The sequence below is a fragment of the Cucumis melo genome, chromosome 7, assembly GCF_025177605.1.
Source record: "Cucumis melo cultivar AY chromosome 7, USDA_Cmelo_AY_1.0, whole genome shotgun sequence".
Classification (NCBI taxonomy): Eukaryota; Viridiplantae; Streptophyta; class Magnoliopsida; order Cucurbitales; family Cucurbitaceae; genus Cucumis; species Cucumis melo.
This window is the reverse complement of record NC_066863.1, coordinates 1,181,711-1,194,118: the sequence shown is the minus strand read 5'-3', so window position 1 is coordinate 1,194,118 and position 12,408 is coordinate 1,181,711. Positions and strand designations below refer to the sequence as shown.

Sequence of the window (12,408 nt, the reverse complement as noted above, 5' to 3'; positions counted from 1 at the left end):
GAAGTTTCACGAAAATTACATAACAATAACAATGTATCCTACAAATAAAAAGAAGGTTTACCAAAATTGAAAAGTCAATGATTGATGTCATTTAATTTAGTCAACTCTCTAAGATAATCATAAAGACAAAACAAAACACTTACACATCTTTGGAAATAAAATCTCTATTCAATTTCTAAACAAACCATATCCTACATTAGTTATTGACGTTAATCGTTTGAATATGATCAAGACTCTTAATTAAGACATATTGTCTTTACAAACTCTTCCTTTTCCTTTTTTTTTTTTTTTTTTTTTCTTGTTCCTACTATTTTCTTTTAGTATGGATAAATGTAGGGTTTCAAACCTACGTTTTTATAGTCGATAACACGTACATATAATAGTTAAGATATATTTTTATTTGGTTTTTGTTCTTTTACAATCTTGCTATGTTTTTATAAAAAAAAAAAAAAAAGATAGATTATTTGTTTGGGAGTTTTTAGATATATATTAAAATAAAATAAAATATAGTAAAATTTCATATTTTATAGAAAACAAATATCGATAGATACCTATCACATATATCAATGTATTGATAGAATCTGAATTTTTTAAATTTTGCAACAATTTTATCATTTACAACAATTTTTTTTATTGTTATTATTTGAAATAACAATAAATCAGAGTAGAAATTTCAAGTTGTAAGCATAGTTGAAACAATTAACTTTTGTTACTAATAACATGAATCTACTATCGTCATGTCATGTTATAGAATATATTGATTAAACGATGGATTCAAACAAACTTAAAGTTTTTAAAACAAACATAAATATAAAATATTCAAATTAAGGGACAAATAAAAGCATAGATGACCTTACTTTAAAAAAGAAAAAAAATGAAGTAAATTTGTTGAAGATATGTACCCATGATATATCAATAAATAAATAAAAAAGAGTTTAGTGTTAGTTTAGTTATGTTTAAGGGTAGATCCAGGTGGCAGGGGGAGGGTACGGGAAAGGAAGGTGGGACCCAGGAAAGTTATAAAAGGGTGAGTTTTAATAAGGTGACCGAGCTGTTACCCTAAAAAGAAACACACCATAGGGTAGGAGACATGCCATTACACCCCAATTAAATACATAACTCCTCCTTCAGTTAGTTATCCACAAAACACTGTTTTAACAATATTCAGTTTATTATTATTATTATTAAAACTCCCAATGTCTTTTTTTGAATTTTTTTAATTTTAATTTTGATTTTTTTTTTGCTCTGACAGGAAACGTTTTAACGGCGTTAACATTGACGTCTTAAGGGACTGTCAGGTTTTTCGGACATGTTGGGTGGGACCCCCACCCCCCTAAAAATCAATCAGTAATTTAGTGTCAGTGATGAGTGGACGCGTCCCCTATTGACTTTCCCGATGTTCATTTTTTTTTTCTCTTATATTTCAACTTTTTTTTATTTATTTTAATTTGATAGTTTTTTTTTAACTCTTTACAAAATACATAAATATATATATATATATATATAGATTTTGTTATATTTAAAAATACCTTTTAATTCGATTGTAGTGTTAAATACACCAAAACATAACAAAAAATTAGATAAATAATACATAAATAGGACTTTTTTAAATAAAAAGAAAACTATTTACACTTCGTTGAAAAAACTAGTAAATGACAAAATTCATTTTTTAATGAAATGTAAATATTTTATTTTTAACAATTTTCATTAATAATTTCTATTGCTATCTATAATTTATATGAGAACTGAATTTAATATCCTTCAAATTATTAGAACCAATATTATATCTTAATGTATGACATTTTGTATGTCTAGCTTTAACCAATTGATATATACTAGTGTAGACATATTTGAACTTATTTTAAACTTTTAATGTCAGTGTTTTATAGATGTCGAGTAAATATATAGATTATTAACTATGCACATATTAGTTACCTACTTTAACTAAAAAAGAAAACTATATATCCTATTTTGTAGATTTTTGTAAATCCATGTACATCAAATATAATTTCAAACTTGAGAATCTTATCAAACAACTTTTCTTTTAACAATTCAAAGACATTGTAAATACGACGTTGAAAGTATACATTGTTCATTTTTTATAGTAATACTTACACACGTGTCGAGTTAAAGTATGTGAATCATTACACTAGCATTTTGTTGATGTAACAAACAATTAATTCAATTTACATTGTTTTCAATTTACACGTGCTTAACAAACTTACATTAATTTTTTTTTAATCAATGTCAGTTTCACCGTTTGACTAACTACTTGTATTATTATTATACTAATCATCGTGGTTGTCCTAGTAGTAAAAAATGAGACATGATCTCGTTAACTAACTAAAATACCATGAATTGAATCTATACTAGCCATCTACCTGGACGGAGACCTGACACAAAAATGGAATAAAAGAATGGCTAACTTTCAAATTACATGCTATGCTATATTTATTTGGAAATGAAAAATGAAAAAAAAAATGAAACTACATTTAAAAAACAAAAAGACTATATTGGTAATTTAACCTAAAATAGACCACTTTTTCAATCTTCATGATGTTAAGATAATCAATCAGTCTCTTGATGGGCTGTGGGCCCAACTCTGGCAGATCCTCTGGCCATCCTTATATAATATTCCCATTTTACCCTCATATATTTCTTGTAATTACATGAACTAATGATTTTTATTAATTTATAATATGATTTTTATCACTCGGAAGTCAAATGTTTATTTTTATTGTTTTTATATTTTTGGGAATTACCATGAAATCTAAATGCTTGGTTTTGATTGGATCCTAAGTCCCTTATTAATTTATTAATAGTCATAGGCTTTTGGAAATGATTCTTTTTCTTTAACTTTAGTTGATTGGAATAGAAACATCCTCTTTGATTCTTTATTATATTATCTTTGATTTTGACTCCATCCACTTTATTCATTCATTCCATACAAAAACATTTATCGTATCCTTTAATTGATCAATTTTTTTAATATAATTATTGTATGCATGCAACTTTCTATAAGTGATGTATAAAAGAGTGGCATTTGAATAAATTAGGGTTTTGATTTTGTAGGTTATTGAAACGAGCGAAAAAAAAGTATGTGTTTTCATTATTAGTTCTTGGTTTTGAAATTTTATTAGGTGTTCGATGAATTAGTTAGCCTATGTGACACTCGTGACATGTGTTGTCGAGTTTATGAACAAAAGATTAGTTATTATTTATAGAATTTGGAGATAGTATACATTTGAATGTGGGATGTTTACTATGTTGTCAAATGTGATAGATTATTGTTTGTGTGGGACTTTAGATGATGTTATTTGCATGCCATAAAGGAACATGCTTTGTTTTTATCCATTAAATGAAGCAGATTGGCCTATGTACGTTTTATTGTAATGTAATCCACATACAAATTGGAAATCTAAAATTTTTATTAGTATGAATTATCATGTGAAAATTTTGTCAGGATCTTGAAACAAATCCTAGAATCGATGATCCATCGAAATATAAACGATAGTTATTGATTCTTAACCATACAAACTGTCCTTTATATTTTACATTAGACCGTTTTAAGATTTTCATTCCTTCCAAAACCAAATTTATAGTGCCCAAATAAGAAGGAGCTTAGAGATACAATAACTTTAAACCTTAAGAAAAGTAACCAACGACTCAAGAGATACAAAAAAGGAATGAACTTAGAAATCAATTAACACAAAAACAAGATTCCCCTCGATGATTATCGAAACCTTCAAATCTTAAACTGATGCAAAAGAGTCTACTTTTTGGGGTATCACAAGTGGGGGAGGAGAGAAATAAAGAGAATTGGGACAGACAGGACAGTGCAATGCAAGTAAATTCAGATTCACTGTATAAACCATAAACTATGAACAGTAAAAATAACAAAACTACAAATCATAATCATCTAATAATTTTCTTGAGTTTAAGGCTCAATTCTGCAGCAAAAACAACAGAACAGCGTCCATGTCAGCAGCAGCAGCAACACCCAAATGGGTTCCTTCCATTACCCATCTCTGCAACCAAGAAAGCGACCCCTTATTACTGTGAGCTCCCATTTGCAAATTTTTAACCAGAAATGAAAAGAGAGAGAGAAAAAAGGAAATGGGTTGAAGGGTTTCTGTGTAACGTTGCAGGTTTTGTAACAGAGTTATGGCAGATGGGTTTTTATCTTTATCTGCGAAATAATTCATTCCTTCATCCTCTGTAATTTCCTCATTTCTCTCTCCATTTCTCCACAGTTGTTTATTGCTTCGCGATGTGATTGAACGGCTGAAGCTTTTCCTTTAGTCTATCATAAGAATCCAGTTACTCTAAAGGGGAACTCAAATTTTTTTCCTCTCGAACTCAACATTGTCTCTCCCATTACAGCCTCACAGCATTTTAATTTCCTTTAGATAAGAAGAGGGTTCTCTTTCTTTTTTCATTTTGGTGTTGGTTTTAAGGGGTTCTCAGGTTCTTATTACTAGCCAGCCATGAACACTGCAAAAATTGAGTAAAATGAAGTATGTGAAGAGGGCAGCCATGGCATTTCTTGTTGAGCTTGTTATCCTGGCTTTTCTTTTCTGTGCTACCGTTGGTGTGGTGGACTCTGATGATGGTAAGTTACCATTAACAAATGAGATGAAGAACTTGAACTTTGAAATTCCCTTGGTAATCAAATCAGGAGGAATGATGAATACTCTTCTATCCTCAACTCTACGAGGGCTTGGTAGAAAGAAGAAGTCTATCCAAGAACATGCGTTTAATCAGTGAATTTGGCGGTTGTTATGTACTTTTTCAAGCATTATTTGGACACCCTTTTTCAAGGAGGCTTGTGGTTTTTTATAATGTTATTTCAACAGTTTCCATGCATTTCTTTCATTTTTTAAATCTGATCTTTGAAAGTAGTGCTAGGGAATCTCTTGTTTTGAAAACTATTGGGTCTTTCTGAAATGCTCTGTTATGTTTACATTATTCTTTGTCTCTGATGGATATGGAGAGCTAAGATCTTTAGTTACATGTTTTCTTATGTTGAAGGAGCAACGTTGTTGGAGATAAAGAAATCATTCAGGGATGTGGATAATGTTCTTTATGATTGGACAAGCTCACCTTCTTCAGATTTCTGTGTATGGAGAGGTGTCACCTGTGACAATGCCACTCTCAATGTTATCTCTCTGTAAGCTACATTATTTTTTCTTGTTGGAGTTTTTGTGGGTAGATTTCAAAATCCAGTGTAAATTTTGTTCTAACTTGTCCATCTCCTTTTTTCCAATTTTTTTCTTGTCCCAGTAATCTTTCAGGTCTCAATCTGGATGGAGAAATTTCTCCTTCAATCGGGAACCTCAAAAGCCTGCAAACTCTGTACTTTTCTCTTCTTTATACCTGTTCTCACTCCCTTGAGCCTTCTAAAATTTCTCTAGAACGTTTCTGTTCCATTTTCATGAACCTCCCGACAGACGTAAGTTGTTCATAGAGACTGTCTTATTGTCGACTTTGATCCCACAGGGATTTGAGAGGGAATGGTCTTTCTGGGCAAATTCCAGATGAGATTGGTGATTGTTCTTCGTTAATAAACATGTAAGTCCCATTGAGTTAGAAACTGTTAAATATCTTCGAAGTAAGCTAACTGATGGAATGTTGTTTGTAGGGATTTATCGTTTAATGAGATTTATGGAGACATACCATTTTCCATTTCGAAGTTGAAGCAGCTGGAAATGCTGTAAGTTCAAATACATTTGCAGAACTTGTGCTTAACTAAGTGACACTAATTATCTTCTATTCTTTCAGTGTTCTGAAAAATAATAGACTGATTGGACCAATCCCGTCGACCTTATCTCAGATTCCAAATTTGAAGGTCTTGTAAGTTATCTTGCCATCCTTTTTTTCACTGCCTTCAAAGTTCTTATTCAAAGGACTTATAACTGAAGGATTTCTATCTTACACCATTGGTTCTAGAGATTTGGCACAGAATAATCTTAGTGGGGAGATACCAAGACTAATATACTGGAATGAAGTGCTGCAATATCTGTGAGTACTTTTTACTCTTGATTCTTTCAGATTTCAGCCAGTAGTTGGTTCTAAATGCTTCATTGGTTATTCTACTCTATTCTCAGTGGTTTGCGTGGTAACAATTTGGTGGGCACACTCTCTCCAGACATGTGCCAGCTGACTGGTTTATGGTATTTGTAAGTGATCTTTACTTCCACTTAAAAACTATTATTTTTTCCCTTTCCCAATTTGAACTTGTGCATTCAGCCTAATGAAACTCTTCGCATTTGAAGTGATGTGAGAAATAACAGTCTAACTGGCAGCATACCTCAAACAATAGGCAACTGCACAGCCTTCCAGGTCTTGTATGTATTATGTCCTTCTCATTGAATCCTTAAATGTTTTAAATTCTATTTGGATGACTGCTAAAGTTTCTTTCTTATAACTTGGCAGGGACCTGTCATACAATCATCTCAGTGGAGAGATACCATTTAACATTGGTTTCCTTCAAGTAGCCACATTGTATGTGTTCTTGAAGTGATTTTGCATCTTCATACTGTATCTGCTGCCATGCCTTTTGTGGGTTTAAATGAATAATTGTTTTACTTCTGTATCGTTCCCTCAAATGTTATGGTTATCATTTCCAGGTCCTTACAGGGTAATCAGCTATCAGGTCCTATTCCACCTGTAATTGGTCTGATGCAGGCGCTTGCTGTGTTGTAAGCAACTTTAGCTTTCTCACAAACCAAGTTCATACACTTTCTTTTCTAAGGAGGATATTTTTCACATGATTTTTGCTCTCTTTTTCGATTATGTCTTTATTTCTAACTTCTCTCTCCCATATCTAAATCAGAGATTTGAGCTGCAACATGTTAACCGGTTCGATCCCCTCTATCTTAGGGAATCTGACTTATACCGAGAAGTTGTAAGTACATTTGACTACTCTCTCTCTTTCTATTTTTCCCATTAGCAGCACCAAGTAAAATTCCTGTCCTAAAATGTATAGTGAAGAAACTGCTAATACATATACTAACCTATGTTAAGTTACATCATCAGTAGTATAATCTAGAAAGCAGGTTTCAATATGTTAAGTTGGAATACCTTGAATTTGATATGTGACTCCATGAACGACCCAGTACGAGGTTTCGCTGGCAACATTCTCTCTAATAATATTTGTTTTCCCTCTGTCCGTGGACGTAGCTAACACATTGTTAGTGAACCACGTACATCTGTGGTCAATCTTTACACTCAATTATTGCTTAATTGTTGATTTTGTAACACTAACTTTGGTAAGTGATGTCTCTTATGGCAAACAGGTACCTGCATAGTAATAAGCTCACTGGGCCTATTCCGCCGGAGCTAGGGAATATGACGAAGCTCCATTATCTGTAACATCTCTCTCCTTCGTCTTTTTATTTATGTGGAATCTTGACATACATTTAAGAACACTCTTTCCTTTGATGCAACTCGTTGCATTTGGAGGGAACTGAATGATAATCATCTTACTGGAAATATTCCAGCTGAGCTCAACTGACGTGGAGTCTTAACCTGCATTTAGGGCTTATGGTTTATGACTTTAGTTGGATGTTGATGTTTTTTTTTTTTGTCCTTTGCAGAGAATTGAATGATAATCATCTTGCTGGGAATATTCCAGCTGAGCTCGGGAAACTCACCGATTTGTTTGATCTGTAAGCTTTGTCATCCTGTTCCAAAATGAATGTCTTATGTCTTTTTTCAAGTCCTCATTCTTTTACTTACACCTTGCAGAAATGTAGCTAATAACAATCTCGGAGGGCCAATCCCTGACAATCTTAGCTCTTGCACAAATCTCAACAGCCTGTAAGAAAACATAAACTAAACTCTGATTCCATTCAGCAGATATTCGTTAAGACAGTATTTGTTGGTTTCAGAAATGTGCATGGCAACAAGTTGAATGGAACTATTCCCCCATCTTTCCAGAGGCTAGAGAGTATGACTTACTTGTAAGTTAAGTCGTTCTTTTTGTTCAGCATTAAAATCCAAGTTGCTAGAAAGCTATTTCTCTGTTCATGAGAGTGGTGATCATACAGTTTGCTTCATTTGGCAGTCAAATCTCAGGAGCAGTGTATATATTTGCTTCTCATAGTATTGACCATGTGCAGGAATCTTTCCTCAAATGATCTACGAGGTCCTATACCAGTTGAGCTGTCTCGTATTGGCAACTTGGATACATTGTAAGTACACAAGATCTAATTTTCACTCAAGAGTTCGCCATATTTCTTATACTAACTCATAGTTTCTGCACAGAGACATTTCAAATAACAAAATTAGTGGCACAATTTCTTCATCCTTTGGCGATCTGGAACATCTTCTAAAGCTGTATGTATCATCTTTATCTCATTTTGGTTAATCATCAATCTTTTTTCTTTGGGCTGAAATCACTGACTGACCTCTTCTTGTAACGTTTATAGAAATTTAAGTAGGAATCATTTAACGGGATTCATTCCAGCTGAATTTGGCAATTTAAGGAGTGTCATGGAAATGTAAGTGGTTCTGAAACGTTTGTACCTTTCTAGGTTGGGGAGCAGTGATGTGTTGATCAGCAGCTCTTTGAATGCATGAACTTAAGTTTTCTATTCTAATTCTTGTTTCTATGTTACTATACTATAGAGATATTTCACACAACCAGCTCTCTGGGTTCATTCCTCAAGAACTGAGTCAACTTCAAAATCTTCTCTCCTTGTAAGTTCTGAAACTGAAACTTTTTTGGTAAAATTTTCCGTCAATCGTTCTTTCCTTCCTGCTGCATGTTTATATTCATGACCTATAGCCGCTACTCTTAGTATTTTCTTAAGTGGCTCGGTCATGTCATGAAACGATATCTCCCCCCTTTTACCTTAATTTCGTTCTAGTGACATTTCTTTTATAATAACGTTGTTCTTGTGACATTATGGCTTGAGTTCTGTCTGCTAAGGCATTTGAAGTATTTACGTATGTCCCTGCATGTTCCCTTCATGGTATAACGATTAAATTTATGCAGGAGACTTGAGAACAACAATTTATCTGGGGATCTTACGTCACTGATTAGCTGCCTAAGTCTTACAGAATTGTAAGTTTGTCATCCTCCCGATCGAAGTGTTTGGATAATGTTGACAAAAGAGATGTTTAACTAAACCAATGTATCACCTTACAGAAACGTATCTTATAACAATCTAGCTGGTGACATTCCCACAAGCAACAACTTCTCCAGGTTTTCATCTGATAGGTAAGAACTTCGAGTTGCGAGCCCCAGAACTTTGATTTCCCTGTTTGAATAGAATTTGGAACGAGAGGGTAGAAAAGAAACATCATAGGCATCTGTGGACACTCGTTCATAGTTTAATCCCAGTATATATTTTTCTTGTCCCTTTGTCAAATATTCATACTACTTATGTTAATTTCCTTTTAGTTTCCTTGGAAATATTGCTCTCTGTGGATATTGGAATAGCAACAACTACCCCTGTCATGAAGCTCATACGACAGAGAGAGGTAATCATGCTTTCTAAACGATTTTCATAGTTGTATCTGTGAATGTAGTAAAGTTACCCGGTAGTCTTGTGAGAATAGTTGAGACGCATGCAAGCTATTTTAGACATTTGCCAATATAAAAAGAAAAAGATAGTTGTATCTAATAACGAGGGATTGAATGGCGAAATTTGCCATATTTTTCTAATTTCCCTTTATTGCTCTCATTGCAGTCACCATATCTAAAGCCGCTATCCTGGGAATTGCTCTTGGTGCCCTTGTAATCTTGTTAATGATCCTTCTAACAGTGTGTCGTCCGAACAACACAATACCTTTTCCAGATGGATCACTTGACAAACCAGGTACTTTTTGTTATAACATGTGTTGTCATACATGATTAAATTTACCTTCACACACACACACATGAATGTAGGAGCTTATTAGCTTTTTGACTTATATTATAATTCTATTATTCTTAGTTTTGGGCTTCCATGTATGTCTTCCGATCTATGAAGCTTCTGTGTTGCCGAATTGCAGCCAGATAACTGTTTCTGAAAATGATCTATATGTGAAATATTTGACATGACAAAGCACTATCAATGTTTTGATGTAATTCAAGTTGAATAATTGAATACTAAAACATTTTATTTTGTGCCTGGTGAAAACTCAGTTACTTACTCAACTCCTAAGCTAGTAATCCTTCACATGAATATGGCCCTTCACGTTTATGAGGACATTATGAGGATGACTGAAAATTTGAACGAAAAGTACATTATTGGATATGGAGCTTCAAGCACAGTCTACAAATGTGTACTGAAGAACTGTAAACCCGTGGCTGTCAAAAAGCTATACTCTCACCAGCCCCATAGCATGAAGGGGTTCGAGACCGAACTGGAAACCGTGGGTAGCATCAAACACAGAAATCTAGTCAGCCTCCAAGGATACTCCTTATCCCCCTCTGGGAATCTCCTCTTTTATGACTACATGGAAAACGGCAGTCTCTGGGATCATCTACATGGTAATATTAAGCATTTAGTTTGAACATCACCAAAATTGTGCCTTAAATGTTTTAGTTGGCTTTAGTTCTATTTGTTCGCATTCAGATATAGTCTTTCTGTTCTACATAATTCTGCATCAGTGAAACTGTAGTAAGATTTGTGAGTCACCCGACAGGGCGTGAACTTTGACTATTTGAAAATCTGCACAAAATGCTAGTAATGAATCTAGATTCGTCACTAATTTAGATTAGTACAGGCTCTGGCTCTACTAAGAAGAAAAAGCTTGACTGGGACACTCGGCTCAATATTGCACATGGAGCAGCTCAGGGACTGTCATATCTACACCATGATTGTAGCCCTCGCATTATCCACAGGGATGTTAAGTCATCTAACATTCTATTGGACAAGGATTTTGAAGCCCATCTCACTGATTTTGGTATTGCCAAGAGTTTGTGCACCTCAAAGACATATACGTCCACTTATATCATGGGAACTATTGGATACATTGATCCAGAGTATGCTCGGACTTCCCGACTTACTGAAAAGTCCGATGTTTACAGCTTTGGCATTGTGTTGCTTGAATTGCTCACAGGAAGGAAAGCAGTGGACAATGAATCAAATCTCCACCAATTGGTCAGTACAAATTTATTGTATGAGTTACTTTACTAATGCACTCAATGTTATCGTGATAACATTGGATGCATTAGTTGCGAGTTATTAGTATCCCGAGTCATAATGTTATATTTTTACCTGTTCGTTATGGGGTGACTTTTCTCTTAATATTATTTTTTCCCCTACATATCAGATCTTGTCAAAAACAGCCAACAATGCTGTAATGGAGACAGTTGATCCTGAAATAACTGCAACTTGCAAGGACCTTGGAGCTGTCAAGAAGGCATTTCAGCTAGCTCTCCTTTGCACAAAGAGGCAACCATCTGATCGACCAACAATGCACGAAGTAACACGCGTTATTGGAAGTCTTCTACCCTCTGCCGCAACACCAAAACAAACACCAACCATAACAACCATTCCCCCATCTGCAAAATCCTCTTGCTACAAGGATGAGTATGCAAATCTGAAGACGCCGCATGTGCTGAACTGCCCAACCATGAGCACCTCAGACGCCCAGCTCTTCGTCAAGTTTGGAGAGGTAATATCACAAAACAGTGAGTAATAAGTTGCGAAAACCTCTACAACAATGAAAAGAATGCCATCCAAGAAGGGTTGGCTTTGTGGGTAGACTTAATTTCCTGTATAAATGAATTAACAACAAACAACCTCGTTTTACTTTGTAGTGTAAGGTTTTATATAAAAGTAGGCAAGCAGCAACATGGACATATGACGTACTGGTAGATTTAGTCATTTAGATGTAGAAAGTGATTTTTGGGAAGTAAAGAAGTATTGGTTCTATTAATGGGAGTGATTTTCGGGTTGGTGGGACCTGTTAAATTTGAAAGCTTCTCGAGGACTGGCCTTGTGTTTATTTTGGGGTTTCATGTTCAGGCTCAGTAATTGATGAGTGAGAGGATGATAGCATTTAAAGTGTTAACAGCAAGGCAGCAATAATTCACTTGGTCTGGGTCTTTGATGTTTTTTTCTCTAGTGTACGGTTTGTCAATTTACTTTAACTAGGCAAATGATTTCGAGGGTAATAAATCTACATGCCACCAGTTTTGTTTGGCCATTGGTTTGATTATTGTGCCTGCCTTATCTTCAAATTATAATACTTTTTCCATTTGTGAAAAGGGAAGTGTCGGTCGAAGAGTGTGGATCACTTACTGAAAAGAACTTAGATTCTATTGTAACTAGAAATCTGTGTATTTCGGATGTAAATTATGGGAAGGAACGCGTTACTAATTGATTAGGGTATATCGAAAATAAAGGTTAATGAGTCTGAAGATCGGATGATTGGTCAAAATGCTGATGTTGTATACTAATCTGTATC

The 12,408-nt window shown here is 34.2% G+C and overlaps 1 protein-coding gene across 1 annotated transcript; it reads left to right on the top strand.

Annotated features, from left to right (window-relative positions):
• Positions 1–3,965: 3,965 nt before the first annotated feature.
• LOC103493704 (LRR receptor-like serine/threonine-protein kinase ERECTA) lies at positions 3,966–12,159 on the top strand. The gene is made up of 27 exons (XM_008454567.3): positions 3,966–4,612; positions 5,032–5,170; positions 5,284–5,355; positions 5,500–5,571; positions 5,642–5,713; positions 5,782–5,853; positions 5,950–6,021; positions 6,108–6,179; positions 6,276–6,347; positions 6,436–6,504; positions 6,630–6,701; positions 6,836–6,907; positions 7,299–7,370; positions 7,599–7,670; positions 7,750–7,821; positions 7,893–7,964; positions 8,124–8,195; positions 8,269–8,340; positions 8,433–8,504; positions 8,632–8,703; positions 9,002–9,070; positions 9,155–9,226; positions 9,410–9,489; positions 9,699–9,827; positions 10,136–10,483; positions 10,720–11,096; positions 11,269–12,159. The coding sequence occupies exons 1-27, from the start codon at positions 4,513–4,515 to the stop codon at positions 11,635–11,637; spliced, it is 2,976 nt and encodes a 991-aa protein (XP_008452789.1). The 5' UTR covers positions 3,966–4,512; the 3' UTR covers positions 11,638–12,159.
• Positions 12,160–12,408: the final 249 nt, after the last annotated feature.